Raw genomic sequence first — 20,419 nt, 5'->3', positions numbered from 1 at the left:
AGTGTGTGTGTTTCTGTAGCAGCCTGTAGGGATTATTGTTTGCATATTTCAGCCGTTGACTTTACTGTTTTAAAGCGATACCCTCCTTCCACAGCCTTTACAGCACACTGCTGGCACACAAGAAGGAGCACATCCGCAACTTTGCAGCCGAGAGCTTCTCTTTCTTGATGAGAAAGGTGAGTCACTTTACCCTTCACAAATGCTACGTAGCTTTCTTTCTTTTCAGATACACACTTATTATTATGTGTTTGTCTTTTGACAGGTTCCAGATCTCGACGCTTTGCTGAATCACATGTTCTCAGACCTGGAGCAGCACCCTGACAAGGTGAGGGGCGCGGGTCAGCTGCTCTTCGAGATGTGCAAAGGCGTCCGGAAGATGTTCCACTCCTGTGCCGCCACAGTAAGTCACGCTTTTAGCTTCCTTTCTCGCACTTGAGACCAGAAGGGATTGAAATCTAAGGGGGGAAATACGCTTTCAGACAAGCTAAAGGAACATTTTTGACGTCTTACTGGTTCTTTTTCTTCAGCCATCTTGCGCTGACTTCCTTTATTGCTGATTCAGTATGTTAATTAAGCAAAAGCATAATAAAATAGTTTCACCAATACTTGTTAAATCAGGCCAAAGGGTTAGTAATAAAGCTGTTTAACATGTACTAGTAAACAGTCAACATGGAGGAAACTGCTCCCACTCTTCTCAGTTTGATTGGTGGCATTGATTGATCGTCCTAACATCCTACCACAATCGGGTCAGACAGTTTCAAGCCTGGACTTTGACTAGGCCATTCAGACAGCTTGAATCTTTTCTGTTCCAAGCCGCTCTTGCACATTTTTTTTTTCTTCTTCTTCTTCTGTGAAATATTTGCAAAATAAGCCCAGATGATCATCACCTTACTCCACTTTTAAAACATTTTCACAAATTGTCAGGTTGCTCACAAACAGCATTGAATTTCTTTTTTTTTTTATCAGTTTTTTTTATATATATATAAATCAACACCAAGTAAAATATATTTGTGGAAAAAGACATTTTTATTAACATTTCTGAGATATAAAATCTAAAAAGTGCGGCATGCTGTTTGTCTTCAGCCCATGTGAGTCTGCACTAAATCCTAAAGACGTTTTCATCGCATTCTGCATCATGTTCTGAGAAGGCCTTACTGTGATATAATGTGGAGTAAATAGAATAGAACAGCATGTGATAAATGCATTGATCTGTGATTTGAGCTATAGAGCAGTAGTAACACTCATAATTTGACCCTCTTCAGGCTCTTCCTGTTGCGTGGCGGAAGCTCGGCCCCACGACCAGCCGGGGCATCTCTCTACCTTGGAACGCCGTCAGGGACGCTCTGGATCACATGGTCCAGGCGGCTGCCGGCTATATAGACAAGGAGCACTTCCTGGTTCTATGGGAGTCGCTGCAGGTCAGACCTTTGTTACAAAGAGAAACCCACTCGGTGGTTTGGAACAGGAAGTTGTGATTCATTTATCCTCCGGTCTCAGGTCAGTGTAGAGGAGCTGTCGGAGGCCGCAGGGAAAACGGACGAGGCAGCGGAGCAGCTGGAGAGGCTGCTGTTTGTTCTCCACACCCTGGTGTCCCACAGGGGCGGAGCTAAAGTCACCAACCCGGAGACAGTCTGCGAGGTTAGGGAGCGTTTGGATTGGTCGGCTTATAAGCAGAGCTGGGCGATACGGCTTCAAAATATAACCTTCAAAATTTTTATTTTCTGGGGTTTTTTTTGCTATCTTTTCTTAAAAAAAAAAAAAAATTAAAAAGGACAGAAAATATTTTCAATAAGTGACTTTTGTTGCAATCATCCCTTCTATCAATTGATGTATTCAATATGCAGAACAAGATTTTTTGTTTAACTGAGAATTTAGTCTTAATGTTAGAAGTTCTAAAATTACAAGAAAAACATTTTGAGAAAAAAATCTTCTAGAATTATCCATATCTGAGGTGACCAGCGTAGTCCGTCCGGTTCTTTCTTCCACATAGACTCAGTCGTTTGCATAATTGTTTCAGGTCCTGCTGCTGAAAATGAGGATTAAAAGATACTTGTTTAAAATTTTGCTATTTTTCATGCTGTAGTTCTGCCACTTAATTTTCCTAATATTCCGACTTTATGCTGGTAAAGGTAAAACTTTATCCTCACGTTAGTTCGACTTTATTCTCATACGACTGTATTCTTGCAATATTATGAGTTTATTCTCAGAATAAAAAAAATAATAATAAGAGTCCAACCATAATCTTTTGTCAGAAAGTTGATCTGAATCTAAAGTCCAAAATAACAGAATTTGTGCAACACGCTTGTCAAACAAGATGGCCGCCCTGGGTGTGCTGACATCACTTTGAACAGCTGCAAAAAGAATCCAGAATTTCCAATAATTACATCTTCAAAACCCCAAAATTTGACCAACCGATCAGTTTGATTAATCAACAAAATTGGTTAATCGGCCAGCCCTACTTGTAAGGTCTTAAAATGTCTCCTTTCCAAACCATGTAGGTAAAACTTTTTGATTGTTTCTTGGCCTGTCTGTTGTTCAGATGTGCGTGCGGCTGATAGACAGCTCCTCCCTGTCGGCCTCCTGCTCCCGCCTCCTCCTCCAGATCGTTTCCTCTCTGTTGCTCGGGGAGAACCTCCGCCTGCCCAACACGCTCATCCAACAAACGGTCCAGAAGGTGCAGCAGCAAACCTAAAACCTCAGCGTTCCCGTCCCCCGTTCTGTCTTAAAATCTGCTTCATCTCCCTCCCATCTGCTCACCAGATATTCGGCAGCACGCTGCAGCAGGATCTGATCCTGGAGTTCACCAAGGAGATGTTCACCATGAACCAGTTTGAACAGGTGGGTTTCCACTGGTTTCCTGAGTGCTCTCTTGTGTTTCCCGTTCCCTCTCTCTTATGGACTGCATCTGCTCTCAGCTCTTCCTCCCCGGCCTGCTGCGCTTCGCCGCCGGGTTGCTGGGACGTGGAGACGCCCCGTCGCGGCACGGCGCTCTCCACGCGCTGGTCGATCTGATCCTCGCCAAAGCTCCGCCCCCCACCGACGGCTCCATGGCCTTTGAAACCTACCCGCTTCTGTTCACCGATCAGATCACCAGGTGAGATATTACGTCCAGAAGCTTCTAACTGTCCCATCTGGATTTTATATATTTGTAAAAAGAAAAACGAAGCCCAGGTTGTATGCTGAGGTCGTTCTTGTTCCGTATTTCGCTCAATTATTCTTCTAATCACTGACTAACTTTACTGTCCCTAAAGAAAAGGATTCCCACAACAGAAAGAGTTAAACATGATTAATCATCAACTAAGATTAATCAGATTAACAGTGCTTATTCATCAAATAATTTGGTTATCAATTAATTGGATTAATATTGATTAATCGTCATCTAATTTCAGTATCGATTAATTGTTAACTAGATCATACAGACACAGAAAGAGACAAGTTGCTGAAAGAACGATACACTCAGAGCACTAATTAGGCCTGAACTGTACAAAATTCTACACATTTTGTTTTTAAGATAAATAAATACCTTCATCTTTAAACACGTTCTACCCGAAAATCATGAAATGGTTTAGTTTTATATTCACCTGGATCAAATTCTGGAGAAAAAAATAATCTCCTATTAATCAACTTTAGCCATGAGGAAAAGTAAAATATAAAATGTTAATTATTTTTGTAAAAATAAATATTTATCGATTTGCATCTTTTTATTTATATCTAATATTGTGTAAAAGAGGCTTAAATGAAATCTGCAGAATGTGGCAATTTTTTTAACTGATTAATTGTTATAAAATGATAGATTAATCGACAACTAAAATAATGTTGCACGATGTTGGGAATAACAATGTTGCGTTTATGGTTATGTGAAATGTTAGCATGGGCTGGAACAAAGTGCGCAATTACTCTCCAACAAACCTCTGTAGTTTGAGGGAATTGCTTACAGTGGGTGTTATTTAGGGGTATGAGAGTAAAGGGGGTTGAGTTTGGCACACTTTTTATTTGTGGAAAAAAGAAAAAAAAAATCTTTTGAAATCCTTGGATCATTTTCCTTCATTTGACCTTTGTCACGTGGAATCCTAGTAAAACATATTAAAGTCAATGTTTTTTTTTGTTTTTTTTTTGCTGTTTGCAGCAAGGAGGCAGACCAGCAGACGGTTCCAGAGATGGTTCTGTCCCTGATCACACTCCCAGAGGAGCGCCCCATCTCTGACCTGTCGCTGCCCTGGGCCGCCCTGGTTCTGCTGGCGCACCTCAGGTAAAACGACGAAACCTGTCGCGATAAGCAGTTGGTCAATTAATCATGTAATAAATTAAAACAAGCTCAATAATTTCCATTTCCACGATTGATATGTTTCGGAGGGCAATTTTGTTTACAGACGGTTTTGGTTGTAGTTATTTAAATTTTATTTGTAGTTGTTGGTTGTTGTGTTTTTATTTTTTCATATTTAAAATATCTACCTGGTCCAGTGTTAAGTGTTCTTTACAAAATGAAAAATTGTACAGTATTGGTCTTAAAGAGGGCGAACCTGCGTTATTGTGCCATTATCATTGCATTACTTGAAAATGGCCTCAAAACAAGAATATTATCGTTTATCGCAATAATTACGGAGAGATTGTATCACCCAGCAAAATGTGTTATTGTGACAGGGCTAGAAACAACTCCAGTGTCACACAACACACAGCAGCTTTCATCTAGTGGGAGAATCTCTCATATTGTCACAGTTTTATTCAGTTTTAAGTACTTAAGTTATGTCTCTCTTTGTTTTTTGTTCTGTTTTTTTTTAGACCTTTGTCTCCTGCTGCAGTCCTCCCTTCTGTAGCAGCTTTTCTAAATCACCTTCTCCAGGACATTGAGGCTGAGAAAATGGGAAAAGGTACGCGAGCATGCCAGCGTTTTCCCTTTCAAGCCGTGCTGTACAATCCGGTAGAAAGATGTTTTCACTCTATCATGAAAAGTAGCGCAAAGGTTTTTAAATTAGAACCCAATAGAGATCAATGATTAGCCAATTATTTCGTCTTTAAAGACGCAGCAAATCCTGTAGTGAGATCTAAACAAAGTCTGAATGTGTTTTCTTCTTCCAGCTGCTCTGTTTGTAGCCAGACAGGCTCTGAGCTGCCTCCTCTCATTGGACAGTTCTGCCCAGCTGCTCTCCCTGCTGTCTGTAGACAAGGTCCACTCTGTCCTGCGGTAGGCACGGCCTCTATTTTGTAATAATTTGATGCTTGATATTTCTCTTTAACATCGTCCCTGTCACTCCTGCAGGCGGTTTCCCACAGACATGTCAGCTCTGCTGCTAGGAGACCTGTACTACTCCCGGCTGTCGCTCAGTGGCGCATCGGAGCATCTGTCCCACGCTGTCCTGCTGGAGATCTACGACAAACTGCACTCCAACCTCTCCTCAAACGTTTCCAAGGTTTGTTTTGACCTAAACAAAAAATATTCTGACTTTTTTTTTTTTTTTTTTTTTTACAATGGTGCAGAAAAATCTATCGAGTTACAATTAATTGTTGATTAATAGTTTGTTAGATCAAAATTAGTTCCAGTAATAACTTATAAAGTCCGCTTAAACCGCCTTTTAGTGTTGTAATTCGGCAGCCACCCAGCAGAGGGCGCCACTGGCCACCCTTAAACGGACCCATATGCAGAATTAAAAATGGCGGAGCTATTTCATAACAGGAAAGAGAAACAGTCGAAACGGAGTCCGTTGGTGGAAGGAAAATGCACTTGTTTGGTTCTGTTTTGAAATATAAACACTCAACAAGTACCTTGAGTTAAAGCATTAATAGCGCTCGTTCAGTCGTGCTATATAGCAAAGCGACTTCAACTTCTCGACCAAAAAATATTTCTCTGCTATAAAGGCGATAAAGCCAGCGCTCCTCTTCACAGACGGTACTTGAAAATCTCACTGTTCATGGGAGATCTAGTTATAATATATATATTATAAAAATATATTTTATTTATTTATTTCATTTTTCTATTCAGCAAAATAAAAAAGTTTGTTTTCTTGCAAATATGCATACATTTAATCACGTGAGATAACCACAATTAAATGTTTATTCAGTCAGTATTTAACACAACTGACACTAAAATGTGTATATGACGTGCTTTTTAAAAAAAATCAACATTATGAAAAATTTAACCCTTCAAGTTATGGAAAGACAATAGACCCTCTTAATACAAGAGAAAACTCATGTTTTTAAGAAAATGCCCGTTTACCAATTAGTCAACTTTAAATAAACTAATTCATCAATAACTTGCTTCCCTATTTGCAACAATTATTTAATTAATTACTTTCCACCCGCAGATCCGCCTGCTGACGCTGAGGATCCTCTCCCAGTTTGAGGCTGAGCTCCCTCCGCAGAGCGAGGTATTGCTGCTGATCGACTCGCGTCGCCTCTAAGGGGCTAGATGCTAAGGTGTCGGTAACCTTTTGCATTTTTCTCTCTTCAGGATGACGAGAGTGTGGAGACGCAGTCGGTGTTCGCCGTCTGCCTGTTGGCTGAGCTGGTCCCAGCGTCGGTGCAGGACTACAGGGAGAAGCTGCTCCACCTGCGGAAGCTGAGGCATGACCTGGTGCAGCGCAGCCTGCCACAGGGGCCGCCCGCCACCTTCCAGCAGGTACCCGCTGCCTTCACCACCTACAGTAGTAACATTTAATTTCCCTTTGAGATCAGTAAAGTATTTTTGAATTGAATTATTAATGTAGGGGGGGAAAAACAATAAAACAAGTAATGTTTGTGCTTTACCCCTCTGTTTTTCTACATTTTTAGGGAGTCTCATCTTGGGAGTGGGAATTTATTGTATCGTTTATCATTTATTGCGATAAGAGTTTTGACTTATTGTTGTCGCAATAAATTCCAGTTAAACTAAAGATCTCAAAAACTGTCCCTAATGTCAAGATTGATAGGTATTTTTCCCATTTGTTCAATGAAAGCATTAATAAATAAATGTTTAAAAATAAAGTCACCATCTGTAGTTTAGTGATGCCTTAAGTCACACTTCTTTATGTGACTTGTGTCCTAAAGAGGCTTGTTACAAGTGGGAATGTTTATCAAGAGTGGTATTTGTGTTTGTGGGGCTATAATTACTGTGACATCCATTTTTTTACATTAATGTAAAAATAGGTGTTATAAGTAATTCTTATGATCACAATAGTACTGTAGGAATATCATCATAAAACTCTATATCACCTTGGTGATTGAGCAAAGTGTAGAGATCTGTAATCTGTCTAAAAAACAAACAAAAAAAACATTATGAAGAATAAAAAAAAAGTGTACTTAAAAAGAAAGACATCAAGAATACTTCTTGAATTAACATTCTAATAAGTCTGATATTACAGCATACTGTTTTCCTACCCTCAGGTCCCTCTGCGGTATCTCATTGCCATGCTGTTTGTCAACTTCCGGCCGCTGTGGGATGCAGTCATTGAACTCGTGGTGTGAGTATGACCGAATTTCTACTTCTATCCATCGCTGCGGTACCGAGCGCTGCGTCTGCGGTTTTACTGTGAAGCTGCCGTGCTGGTCCGAGCTCAGTAGATGGCTGTCGTTTTTTTTTTTTTTTTCTAAATCACTCGTTTCTTTGTCTTTCTTTCAGGAGCCATGCCAGAGGAATGGAGAACAAAGACTTCTGGGGGGTTTATTATGAACATCTGGAGATGGTGGCAGAGCTGGCAGGTGAGGAGGGCGGCATTCACGACCCCCTGGAGAAAGTATTCACACGGCCAAAGTCGCAAACTGCAATGTACCTATTTTTATTTGTCGCCTGACGAAAAGTAGCACAAAATATACGTGGAAGGAAGGAAACATTTAAGAAAATTTGTGAAGAAAAATAGGAAGAAAATGTCACTGAACTGGGTTCACCTTCCAGCAGGACAGTGGCTATAAACACACAGAGCTACAATGGGTTAGAGCAAAGCAAATGTAAGTGGTGAAATGGTCTAGTTAAAGTCAAGGTCTGAATCCAATTGGTATGGCAAGGATTTCGTCTGATAAACCAGGAAAAAGTTGGACAACATTTTCGACGGCTACAAATGAACATTTGCAGCAGCCTCCCAGTGTTATTACCTTGCAATTACATCCATCCATCCATCCATCCATATTCTTACACCCTTGTCCCTTAGTGGGGTCAGGAGGGTTGCTGGTGCCTATCTCCAGCAGCGTTCCGGGCGAGAGGTGGGGTTCACCCTGGACAGGTCGCCAGTCTGTCGCAGGCCTTGCGATTACAACTTTAAGAAAAAAAAAATTCACTACGTTTTTTGCCCATTATTTTTTTCAAAATGGCTCAAGCTTAGTCGGATTGAGTGAAGAGCATCTGTGAACTGCAGTTTCCACATCCTGCTGCGGTACTGTAATTCGATTTACCGGTACATCTGGACTTTGACTGGACCACTGCAATGCATGAATACATTTTCATCTGAAGCTTTGTATTGTAGCTCTGATTGGATGGTAAGGGTTGTTGTCCTGGTGGAATGTCAACTTCAGCGTCAGGCCTTTTAAGCTACTGTTCTTCCAGAATTGCCCTCCGAAAATCATCCCCACAGCATGATGCTGCCACCGCTGTATCTTAGAGCTGATCCGGTGTGTTTTAGTATTTTTGATGTTGGCCAAAAAGTATTTTACTCATGGGTGTCCAAAATATAAATACAGATTTTTATTTGTGAATAGATCAAAGTTTTCCCTCCACTTCACAATCCTTCACTTATGTTTAGATGATCTTTCTGAAAATCCCTCTAAAAATCACTACAGAGACGGAGTTGGATGTGACCGATGACGGCGAAGAAGAAGAAGAAGAGTCAGCCCCCCGAGCCGAGCCCGGCTGCAACGTCATCGAAAGCGGCGACGTGGGCGTGCTGTTCCTGGAACGGCTCCGGCTGACCTCCGACCCCGACGAGAGGACCGACTTCCCCAACTTCCGCGACCTGCTGTGGCGAGCCATGGCGCAGTTCCCGGACAGGGTGGAGCCCCGGAGCCGAGAGCTGAGCCCCCTGCTGCTCCGCTTCATCAGGTCGGTGGAACGCCGCAACAGGGCGAGCGTTTCTCACACTCCGGGCCGAATTCCGGATAGTAACGGTCATTTCTTCCACAGGAATGAGTTTTATCCCGCCGACATGCTGGTCGCACCCACCCAGGACCTGAGGAAAAGAAGCGAAGCGTTTCAGGAGGGGTTGGAGGGGGAAGAAGAAGAACAACAACAGGAGGAAGAGGAGGAGGAGGAGGAGGATACTAAGCATCAGAGGAAGACTCTTCCAAGGAAAGCTGCTGCAAAGTAAGAACCCAGAATTCCCTGTGAGCTTAGGATATAGACATGGACCTTTGTAATGGAATGAGTGTTCTCTCTCTCTTACAGGCAGCTGATAACACATCTGAAGGTGTTCGCCAAATTCACCAACCCTCGGGCTCTGTATCTGGAGAGCAGCCTCAGTGAGCTCTATAACCAGGTACCCAACACATCACAGTAGGGCTGAAACGATTAATCACATTCATCGCGATTAATCATCACAGGGCTGCAACTAGCGACTATTTTAGTAATTGTCTATTCTGACAATTAATATGATAAAAAAACCAAAAAATTAACCCATTCTACAGATTTTTAAAATTGCCACTTCTAAGCCTTTCTTATACAATATAAGAAATACATTAAAAGATGCAAATAAACAAATAATGCAGTTCTTTTTTTGACAACAAAAATTAACATGCTACTGCTTAAAGGTGAAGCTAAAACAAAGCCACATTTTTTAGTAAAAATGTGTTTTGGGGAACATATTTTCAGTTTTGTGTAATTATTGCCCTGAATATGTTGGATTTTTCTCAGCAAATTAATTTTTTATTTTTTTCATTTCTATACTCCAGTTAGTAGATTGCTAAATCAGTTGAAAATGATTTAAATAATTGATTAATCTCAATTAAGGCAATTAATCATTTCAACCCTATTAATTTAGCAATCGGTTAATTGTTAACACTCACCATAGTTTTAGCTTCACCTGCTTCAATTTCTGTAAAAAACAAAACAAAACACACACCTCTATTTAAGCACCTTTTGCTATACAATTATTTTTCAGTTAATCTAAAAAAGAATCAACAGATTATCCCTGGATTGTATTGATGTTAAGTCCAGCAAAAACAGTTTAATTTTCCACATATTGAAGCTTTTTTTTTAGCTGCAGATGCATCAGGCATTCCCTGAAGTTGTTGCATTTTAGGCAAAAAAATATATATGTCTTTGATGTTGGCAGAGAGAATTTGTCAAGTTTTTCAAATTTTATTTAAAGAAAAACAACCTTTTTTTCTGTCAAATAGTGCTTCAGCGTTAGCTTTAATGCCTAAACGTATGGCAACATCAATGAAACAATTGGCTAAACACTTTATATGTCGAGCCATTTTGTTTGCTCACAAACTTTCTCTTGTCTTATGACTGAGCTGATTTCTCCTTCTTGTTTTTTTGTCCTCAGCTGCTCTGCCATCAGGACCAGCAGATCCAGTGTGTGGCACTGGAGTGCGTCCTGACCTACAAAGACCCCAACATTGTCCCCTATAAGTAAGAAACTTCTCTTTGGCTGTTTTCCTGGTTTCCATCTCTGATAGCTTACCTCTCTCATCATCGGTGTCTATGGTTACAGAGGCAGGAATGCCCACTCTGGCCGCATTGCTGCTGCTAACTGACTTTTTGGCCACTGCTTGTAGCTATCAAGCTATCCTTTTACCTCACACTGAACCAGGCTGCAGACAGGAGAGCAGATCAGGGCTGATTTAGCTTTCGCTACGCTCACCTGCTGCCAGGATGAGGAAAAAGAAAAGCAGCAAATAAAAGGCTCTTTTACCTGCTGATACCAGCTGTTTGGCTTGTTCTTGCTTCATGCTGGGTAACTGCTTTCTGCATCTTTCTGAACTTTAGTGTGTGTGTGTGTGTGTGTGTGTGTGTGCGCACAGGGAGAATCTTGAGCGGCTGCTGGATGACAGACACTTCAAAGAGGAGATCGTGCATTTCAACATTTCCGAGGAAACGGGAGTAGTCGACGCTTCCCACAGAGGCAGACTGATTCCACTGCTCATGAGGTATGACATGCAGTGTGTCTACTCTTAACAAAAATACTTTGGAGGTCCACTGCGGGGTCTATACATGAAAAGTACTTTAAAAAGTGTCCTAAAAAAATAACAACCCACTTTGACATTACAGAGACATTCAAGCTGCACCCCAGTTGGCTCCGGTTCCATTGTAAAAATGCTTACATCCTTAATACAGTTTTTTCAAGTTGGCTTATTTTTTTTTTTTTTTTTTTTAGTTCAAAGAGATGCACAGAATCATCAGTATTATCTGCATAAAATGAGATACAACAAACAAAATGGCAGTGGCCCAAGCATTAATCCCTGGTGGACGCCACATGTCAATAATCCAAAGGAGCATCTGTATTATTATTTGTGTTAGTGATCTGAACCAGTCCAGTACCACATCATGTTCTAAGTGAGATTTCAAAGTGTCTGAAGCAGCTTTGTTCAAGCTACAAGCTAGCTTTAGAAAGAGCACATTTTATTTTTAAAGCAAAACAAAAAGAACTGACAAGATATTGCTTTATAGGTGGGAAAAACTCTATTTAAAATGAGTGTGATTGGTTCACAGATGCAACTGGCTGTAACAATAACATCCTTGTGTGTGTGGGTGTGTGTGTGTGTGTGTGTGTGTCTGTCTGTCTGTCTGTCTGTGTGTGAACCAGGATCTTGTTTGGCCGTCTGCGCAGTAAAGCCGGCAGTAAGTTCCAGGGAAAGGCGAGCGCCGCCACGCGGTCTGCCATCATTCTGCGATTCCTGGCGGGGAGCCAATCAGAGGAGCTGGGGATGTTCATCGACCTGCTTCTGGAGCCTCTGAGCCATTACAGCCACGGTCAGCTTCTGACCTCTTTTCTGACTTTTTTATTATTTAGGTTTGATATAAACTTTTGACCTTTGCAATGGCAAGGGCCATTGTACATAGAATAACAAAAGCAAAAATGAAGAATACATTTTCCATTTTCTAGAAAAAAACCAATTGCATTTCTGAGTTTGAAAATCCAAAAATGTATTTAAAAAAAAAAAGGAAACTCAGAAATTTTGAAATTAATCTCAGAAATCTTCTAGAAAAAAACAGGGAAATTTTGACTTTTGAAAATTAGAAATTTCCCTATTTTTATTTTTTCTACAGAATTTCTGAAATTAATTTAAAAAAATGTAAGTTTATGCCAACATCCCAGGAGGTGTTATGTGGTTTTTTTCCCCCCAACTTCTTAAGTAAATAATTCAAAGTTTATAGGTGTCTACAAAATACTTTGAGAACATATTAACATGATAAAATAAAAAAAAAAAAAGCATATTTGTGTATGCATGTTTTTTTTTAAGTTAATGAAGTGCAAAAAAAACAAAAAACAAATAAAAATACAAAATCTTTTTTGAGGTAGAGTTAAGAAAAAACAGCAAAAAATAAAATAAAACTTCTAAAGAGAATCTGAAACTAAAGTGTCGGTCTCACCACGGCAGAATTGCTACTGATGCAGATTCTGTATCGATATTTGGTATCGGTCTGCCCATCTCTACTGTTTGGTCCTCAGGATCCTGCCTGGAAGCGGTGGAAAAGGCCATCGCTGACACAAACATAGCCGCCGTCCTTCCTCTGGGCCGTCAGCACAGCCTGCTGAACATCATCAACGTTGTCCTGCACAAGCTGGGCCACCTCATCAACATGTACCTGCCCAAAGTCCTGCAGATCTTGCTGTGCGTCACCGCCTTCTTGTCCACCATCTTGGACAAAAGACAACAGGTAAGAAAGCTCTTTTTGTCTTAGTTTTCTCTGCTTCCACACTGTACGCGCTTAAAAACCTTCATCTTTCCCCTCCCAGCTTCGACCAGGATGTTTTAGCCCCCTGAAGAACCTGAGGAGGCTGGGTATTCTCAGGATTCAGGACTTCTTCGACACGTTCGACTCGTACGCCTTCACCCCGGATGAGATCGACGGCGTTTTCCAGGCTGTCGTCTGGCCTCAGGTGCACTTTGATTTATTTATTTTTTTTAACCTCCGTCACATTTATCCTGCTCCAAACTTCAGCGTTTTGCTAACGAGTTTAGACGTCGTTTGTGTTCAGGTGTGCCGCCTCCCTACGGAGAGCCCCTACTCCCCCACGCCACTGCTCAAGCTCATCCACGTGTGGTGCAAGAACTCCAGGTCAGGCTCCCTCAGGAGTACTAATCTAGAATGTCTTTTTAATTAATTAATATTATTATTAATCAGGAATGTTGGCGAACATTTAAGAGCCTCACTGTGTGTGTGCTTTAGGTATTTTCCCCTCCTAGCCAAGCAGAGGCCAGACCACCCAGAGTGCGACGTCCTCCTAAACGTCTTCGCCCTCCTTTCTGCCAAAAACGCATCCCTGGCCACCGTCGCCATGGTGATGGACATGCTCGAGTCTCTGGCAACAGCCAAAGATTTTGTCGCCTCCGAAGCAGAGTCTGAGGTCGTCGTGAATGGCTGCGTGTTCCCGCAACCTCCAGAGGGCGCCGTCATCACAGAAGGTTCAGAACTAGTCCCTTAGAAGCTCCTTAATTTTGCCTTGTCCAAGTGAAATATTCACTTTGTTGTGTTTTTGTTTTTATTTTCTGTTTCTCCAGAATCCCTATCTCAGGGCTCCAGTCTGCTGCTGCCTCACATCACCACCTTGCTGCGTTATTTCAGCGGAGTAGTTTGCAACACGGACAGACTCAAGAAGAAGAAATTCCGAGCTCAGGTAGCCAAAGAGCTCAACATTCTCTCCAAGTGAGTTTGCCTAATCCGTTTCCTCTCGAGCCTTTTTTAGTTTTTCGGTGTTCAAAATGGATTGCATAAAAAAAAAAAAACATATAATTTTTCCTCTCTGTCAGGGTGAGCCGATTTGTGAGTGACAAGGAGCAGAGCTCGATGCTCATCAACCTTTTGCTTCCTTACCTCCTGAGAGGCAGCAACTCTCAGGTGAGACTTCCAACTCTTGTCTCAATATGTGTATGTAGGCCGTTTTGTCATGTTACGTCCATAAAAATGTTTGTTTTTGTTGCTATATATGGCGGCGGCAACATCATGGTGTGGAGAAAAGACAGTTCTGTATGGTGGTCTGCCACTTATAAAAAAAAATTTAGACATTCTGCAAATCTTTAAAACCACTTTTTTTATACAACATTAGAAATACATGGAAATAAACAAATAATTCAGTTGCTTTTCACTTAAGAAAATACATATTTTCTTGCAACAATGGAGCATTTCTTTAGCGAACGCTTGATCCTCTGTAGCAAAAATTAATCTTTATCCATAAAAAAATTATTTTCCTAACATCAACGTGTGAAAAGCTCAACGCTTTTTGCTTCACTTAACAATGGCACAGGGTAGAGGCTGATCTGTTCTTTTTTTTGTAATAATTTTATAGTAAATGTCTTAATAGGAGATTATCACAGAATTTGAACTGACCTGAAGCTAAAACTGCCACTAGTGGAGTTCTGGATAGAACATATTCACAGACTAAGAAGGTTTTTCATCTTAAATGTAAATATTTTTTTGGACTGAGTGTGATGTTGTTTCAGCAAAATGCCTTTTTTTGAGTCTGTATAGTCCACTTGGCAGTTAATTGGTTGCTAAATAAGTTGACGGCTGTCTCTGTGATCAATTAGTCACGATTAATCGCTTTAGCTCTAGTCATATAGAGTTTTTTTTCTTAAAGGATGTAATGTGTTTGTCCCAGGAGACAGAGCTGGACCTCCTTGCCACCATGCAGAACCTGCTGCGGCAGAGTGACCAGCCCTCCACCTTCCTGCGGCCGCTTGGAAAACTCTTCGCCATCATTCACAAGAAGTTGCCCAGACAAGCTCTCACCACCGTTTACCAGGTATCCTTAAAGAAATTCAGTGAAGTTTGGCTAGGAATACATTAACAACTTATTGATTTTTCTATCTCTTGCCTTGTTTAATCTTCATGTTAACGTCTGATATTGGTATATCGGTAACGTGTTCTCTTCTCTGCTGCCAGACTCTGTCAGATCTGGACCCTTCGCTCACGTACATCACAGATTTAGCAACAAAGGTGAGCTTTTCTACCCGTCATTGTGAGCTAAGGAGTATTGAAGCTGGTCTAAATGCTTAAACCTTTCCAGCTGAACGCGTTCGACAGCCGCCACCTGGATGAGATCTACTTTGACGTGCGGTTGACAGCTTTCCAAGAGGCGTCAAAGCGGGTCAAAGACATGCAAACTCTGGACCTGGACTACATCAGCATCCTCATATACAACTGCTTCCACACATATGAGGTTCGTGCGGCACATCTCTCAGTCTAAATTTAAAATCACACTTTCTGTCGCCATCGAGCTGGACACCGCTAAGCTGGACATGATTCTTTTATCCCTTAAATGCAGATCGGCGACATGTCGCTGGGAGACAACGCCACCCTGTGCATGTCGGCAGTGATCAGCCAGGTGGCGGCCGTCGGTGCCGGGGTGCAGATCTACAGAGATCTGATACAACACACCATCCTGGACGCCGTTCACAAGGGGCTCCACAGCAAGACCGAGGTACAAGAACTCGCATCCAGTTCATTTCGTTAGTGGTTTTCAAACTTTTTTAACAACAGAATGCTACAAAAGTCAAACATGCATTTAGATTTGGTTCTCCTGAGACAGACATTTCAACCTGGATTGGACAGACTTCACCTATTAGGGTTACTTCTCAGGTCTTGACACAGATTCTCAATTTTATTTTGGTCTGGACTTTAACAGGACCATTCAAACTATACAAAAGTAGGATAGATTTTTGGTGGGCACAACAAATAGCTGTACTTTAGGCTGTGAATACGTTTCGGAGCATTTCTCAACAGATATTTACTTAGGTGTTTAATTCTCAACCATGGCGTTTTTTTTTTACGGTTTGCATAAAATATAAACTCGCTTCAAATCCCTGAAAATGGTTGAATGTCATTTAGGCGTTTCCAAGGATTGGAAAGTGCTTGATTTCTACGTAAAGGCATTGAAAGTGCTTGATGTTCCAACTGTAATCTAACGCTTGATTAAAGTCTAAATTTTCATAGTCCTATTAAAAAATATACATTCTTTTTTTGTTGTTGTTTTTTATCTCTAATGTACGGTGCTGGTGTTTGAAAATGCTTGAAAAGTGTTTGAATTTTACTGTGGGTAAAGTGTTCAAACCTTCATTTTGCTACATTTTTCATCTTGTAATTGAGATGATCTTATATTATGTCATGCCCGCTGCCTCTTCTACAGCTTTGGCGCTGAATCCAATCTCTCTCTCTGTGTATTTCTGTTTTGTTTTCCAGAGCGTCCAGCATGAATACACCTCGGTCCTGGCCTGTCTGGTGAAGAACTTCCCCACTAAGAAAGAGTTCAGAGACTTGGTGCAGCTGACGGACTACAACGACCCGGAGTCGGACTTCTTTGAGCACATGAAGCACATCCAGGTATTAGACGGACCTGTCCTCCTCCTGTATTTCCCACGTTTGGGCCATTTTACCGACCTGTGGGTGTGCGTTTCGCTCAGATCCACCGTCGAGCCCGCGCACTGAGGAGGTTTGCCAAGCAGTTGACCGAGGGCGCCGTGACGATGACCCCGCGCTCGCTTCAGAACTACATCATGCCGTACGCCATGACCGCCCTGCTGGACGAGAAGATGCTGAAGGTGACGGCAGAGAATAAACTAGGTTTCCTTACAGGTTTTTTTTGTTTTTTTCCTTAACGTTCTCGTCCACTTTTCACGCCGCAGCATGAGAACATGACATCTGCCTCAGTGGAGGTGGTGGGGGCGGTGTGCCGCAAGCTGACCTGGTCCAAATACCTGTACTACCTGAAGCACTTCGTCCACATCCTCCAGACGGGGCAGGCCGAGCAGAAACTGGCCGTCAGGTAGAGCTGGACGGTCGGGAACTGTTTTATTTATTTATTTTTTTGGCTCATTTCAGTGGATTTATTTGTTTGCTCCCTGTCGCAGTTTGCTGGTGACTGTGCTGGAGGCCTTCCATTTCGACCATCAGACCCTCAGCAGAGAGATGGAGGCTGCCAGAGCCAGAGAAGGTGAGAGGAGGAGCGGCAAAGATCCGTTCAGTAAACAGACTGGAGTGTTTTCTGCTCTGGAGGAGCATGGAGGAAGAGTCGGTTCTTCTAGATGCACTTTGTTCCTGTTACTCAGCATCCATCCGTCTGTCCATCCTTTTTTTGTCTATTCATCCATCTGCCCAGTCGTCCACACCTCCATCCGTGCTTTTGTTCATCCTGTCATCCATCCATCCTTTCTTGTACATCGTCCATCCTTTTTTTCCTTGTCCATCCATCCATTCCTCCCTCAGGAATTTATGTCTGTCCATCTTTATCTACCTGTTGTAATTCCATATTGATGGTTGTTTTTAAAAAAAAAAAAATAAATAAACGTCTCATCTATTTCTGCCCAGCCGAGAGCGTTGCGATGGATGTTGAAGACGAGGCAGAGGCCAAAGAACTGGACGCCAGCAACGACGAAGAAGCCATGGAGACCGACTACAAGGCGGCTTCCGCCAGCGTCCCCATGGAAACCGAATCCGCCACACAAGCGACGGCGTCAAGAATCCCAGCTAAGGCAGCTCCTACAGCGCCCCCTGTGTCCTGCGGTTTGCCCCAGAGCAGAGAGGAGCTGGAGTCCCTGATGGCTGCCATCCACCAGACGGTGAACGACAGCGTGCTGCCCCGCCTCAACAAGTGCCTCACTGCAAAGGTAGGGAGGGGGAACTGGATAAGGAAACGCTCCCCAGCAGCAGCAGCAATGAAAGATTATTATTTCTCCCTTCAGGTGAAGCGTGACAACGAGCACAAAGCGGTGAAGTCCAAAGATGTGAAGGATGAAGAGGTGGTGCGTATTCCCATCGCGTTCGCCATGGTCAAGCTCATGCAGACTCTTCCTCCTCACATCATGGAGGCCAACCTCCCGGGGTAGGTCAGGTTTTTCCTTAAAATCATGGAGGCTTTCTGACACGTGAGCGATTAACGGCGTCCGCTTTCCTCTTTTCCAGCATCTTGATCAAGGTTTGCGTCCTGCTGAGGAACCGCTTCCAGGAGATCCGCGACGTGGCGAGAGGAACGCTGGTGAAGATCCTGCAGACTCTGGGCTGCAGGTATTTGCAGTATCTACTCAAAGAGATGCAGGGCGTTCTGGTCAAAGGCTACCAGGTAGGACAACACACAACGCGTGCAGATATTAGCAAGTTCTGTCTGTTTGTTACATTAAAATCATTGAGTTAGAGTTTGTGTGATTGACCAACACAAAATGGCACTTGATTGGGAAGTTATGAAAAGGATATATAAGTTGTTTTTTGTTGTTTTGTTTTTTTTACAAAATCACGGATAAGATTATTTTGCTATAATCTCTTCTAGCTTTGTGTATCTAAAGATGGACATTTTCCCCATTCATCTCTGTGAAATAGCTCAAGCTCAACAAGATTGAATGTCAATTATAAAGTCTTGCCACAGATTCTCAATTTCATTTAGGTCTGCACTTTGATTGGGCCATTTTAGCACACAAATGTGCTTCGATCTGCAGACAATTTTGTCATTCCATGTTTATTTAATCCTGTTTATATTTTTATTTTTATTTTTTTCCTTGCAGAATTTTTCTGTCAGGCAAAAGTTGGAGTTGCTCTCAGACATTGTAATTGCATTATGTGACACAAGGTGCTTGTGGCTACCGGAAACTAGCTGTAAAATGAACATTGTTCTTTTATTCTATGAACTACGGACTACATGTCTCTGAAATTCCAAGCATAAATTTAGTACTTATTTGGATAAAATGAGAAATGGTCAGAATAACGAAAAAGATGCAGTGCTTTCAAACCTCAAATAATGCAAAATATATATATATATATATATATATATATATATATATATATATTCACAAATAGTAATACAAATGTTTTACCTCAGGAAGAGTTCAGAAATCAATATTTGGTGGAATAACCAGGAGGTTTTCAATGGGGTTCAGTGCAGTGGTCTCTTTATTTTTTCCCAGAGCTGTATGCAGCCTCGCTATGCTAATTGCTACTTAGCAACTAGCACAACTAGCTGTGTTTTTCTCCTAAATGCAAGATTTATGTTTATATATATTTTGTACGGTTTTGACTTAATGCCCTGAATATGTTGGTTTTTCTTAAACAAATTGTACTTTTTTCGTCTTAACGATTAATTGATTTCTGAATTAGTTGACAATTGCTTCAGTAATCGATTTATCACGATTAATGATTAATCATTTCGGCCCTAATCACGTTATCTCTGACCAGCTTGTACATGCTGTAAGCATTGACGTTTATCATTCTGTGGCAGAATGTGAAAAAGTTGTATATAAAATAAAGTCGAAAAAAAATGACTCTTTGGTTTTTCTCTCACCCGTTTCCCGTCCTCCATCCAATCAGATGCACGTGCTGACGTTCACAGTGTACCAGCTGCTGTCTGCCATCAGCCCAACGCTGAAGAGCGGAGACCTCGACCCCTGCATGAGCATGCTGATCGGAGTAAGAGCTTCCCACCTCCAGATTCCACATAGAAACTCTTCAGTTTTCTTCTTCTTGTTCTTCTTCTCTCGCCTAAATGGCCGCTTTCGCCCTTTACCGGTCAGATCTTCAACAACGAGCTCTTCGGCTCCGTCGCCGAGGAGAAGGAAGTCAAGGGCATCGTTTCCAAGGTGATGGAGGCACGACACAGCAAGAGCATGGACTCGTACGAGCTGCTGGCGCGCTTCTGCAGCAAGGAGAGCGTTGCCAAGCTGGTCCTGCCGCTGAAGGAGGTGAGGGCGGATCTGAGGAGGAAGGGGCAGGATGTAGTGGTGTTCAGGGTTCGTCCGGCTGCTGGAAATCCTTGAAAAGGCTTGAATATTATACAGGTGTTTTCAAAGGTTTGGAAAGTACTCGATTTGTGCATAAAGTCGTTGAAAGTGCTTCATATTCAAACTGCTCAGTTTTGTAAAAAAAAAAAAAAAAGTGCAATATAAAGTTTGATCAGAAGCTTAAATTTGGAATCTGTTTAACAAAATAATAAAATATAACAGACTTTTTTTTAAAAAACTGAAATTAATCAAATTTCTTGTTTGAGGTCAGTTAGAATTCTAAAAGTAATTTTTATTTGCTAAATGCCAGAAAACATAGCAAGAATATTTTTTTAGAGATTTTTTTGTGATTTCCCTTGTATATTGTGTTTAAGAATTAAATTTGTGCGAGAAGGTTAATTACCTTATTTATTATTCCTAATGGCTCAATGACTTGAGCTGTGTAACTGAACGAAAGGTTTGCTTATATTTTTTACCTTTTTACGTTTTTTTTTTTTGCTAAATGTTTTTTCCTCGCTCCACTCAAGTTGTGTGAAATAGACATTTAAAAACATATTTTTATGTTGTTAAATTTTAGTTTGCTTTATCCCTGCTG

The 20,419-nt window shown here is 41.6% G+C and overlaps 1 protein-coding gene across 1 annotated transcript in view; it reads left to right on the top strand.

The window, feature by feature from the left end:
* Positions 1-20,419, top strand: part of utp20 (UTP20 small subunit processome component) — a 28,441-nt gene that overhangs the window by 2,248 nt on the left and 5,774 nt on the right. The window contains exons 6-45 of the mRNA XM_044108729.1: positions 95-176; positions 263-400; positions 1,263-1,418; positions 1,498-1,638; positions 2,540-2,674; positions 2,761-2,838; positions 2,916-3,094; positions 4,127-4,249; positions 4,780-4,868; positions 5,077-5,182; positions 5,258-5,408; positions 6,300-6,362; positions 6,446-6,613; positions 7,357-7,433; positions 7,592-7,671; positions 8,743-9,001; positions 9,083-9,262; positions 9,344-9,434; positions 10,446-10,531; positions 10,924-11,049; positions 11,706-11,872; positions 12,573-12,781; positions 12,861-13,004; positions 13,104-13,183; positions 13,295-13,530; positions 13,627-13,771; positions 13,876-13,963; positions 14,724-14,867; positions 15,008-15,061; positions 15,132-15,284; positions 15,390-15,545; positions 16,304-16,444; positions 16,525-16,662; positions 16,747-16,886; positions 16,972-17,054; positions 17,429-17,727; positions 17,803-17,942; positions 18,023-18,179; positions 19,415-19,513; positions 19,618-19,785. Coding sequence (XP_043964664.1) covers positions 95-176; positions 263-400; positions 1,263-1,418; positions 1,498-1,638; positions 2,540-2,674; positions 2,761-2,838; positions 2,916-3,094; positions 4,127-4,249; positions 4,780-4,868; positions 5,077-5,182; positions 5,258-5,408; positions 6,300-6,362; positions 6,446-6,613; positions 7,357-7,433; positions 7,592-7,671; positions 8,743-9,001; positions 9,083-9,262; positions 9,344-9,434; positions 10,446-10,531; positions 10,924-11,049; positions 11,706-11,872; positions 12,573-12,781; positions 12,861-13,004; positions 13,104-13,183; positions 13,295-13,530; positions 13,627-13,771; positions 13,876-13,963; positions 14,724-14,867; positions 15,008-15,061; positions 15,132-15,284; positions 15,390-15,545; positions 16,304-16,444; positions 16,525-16,662; positions 16,747-16,886; positions 16,972-17,054; positions 17,429-17,727; positions 17,803-17,942; positions 18,023-18,179; positions 19,415-19,513; positions 19,618-19,785 — 5,449 coding nt within the window. The remainder of the gene's footprint in view (positions 1-94; positions 177-262; positions 401-1,262; positions 1,419-1,497; positions 1,639-2,539; positions 2,675-2,760; positions 2,839-2,915; positions 3,095-4,126; positions 4,250-4,779; positions 4,869-5,076; positions 5,183-5,257; positions 5,409-6,299; positions 6,363-6,445; positions 6,614-7,356; positions 7,434-7,591; positions 7,672-8,742; positions 9,002-9,082; positions 9,263-9,343; positions 9,435-10,445; positions 10,532-10,923; positions 11,050-11,705; positions 11,873-12,572; positions 12,782-12,860; positions 13,005-13,103; positions 13,184-13,294; positions 13,531-13,626; positions 13,772-13,875; positions 13,964-14,723; positions 14,868-15,007; positions 15,062-15,131; positions 15,285-15,389; positions 15,546-16,303; positions 16,445-16,524; positions 16,663-16,746; positions 16,887-16,971; positions 17,055-17,428; positions 17,728-17,802; positions 17,943-18,022; positions 18,180-19,414; positions 19,514-19,617; positions 19,786-20,419) is intronic.

This window comes from Gambusia affinis, linkage group LG23, assembly GCF_019740435.1.
Source record: "Gambusia affinis linkage group LG23, SWU_Gaff_1.0, whole genome shotgun sequence".
Taxonomy (NCBI): domain Eukaryota; kingdom Metazoa; phylum Chordata; class Actinopteri; order Cyprinodontiformes; family Poeciliidae; genus Gambusia; species Gambusia affinis.
This window is presented reverse-complemented; position numbering and strand designations above follow the sequence as displayed.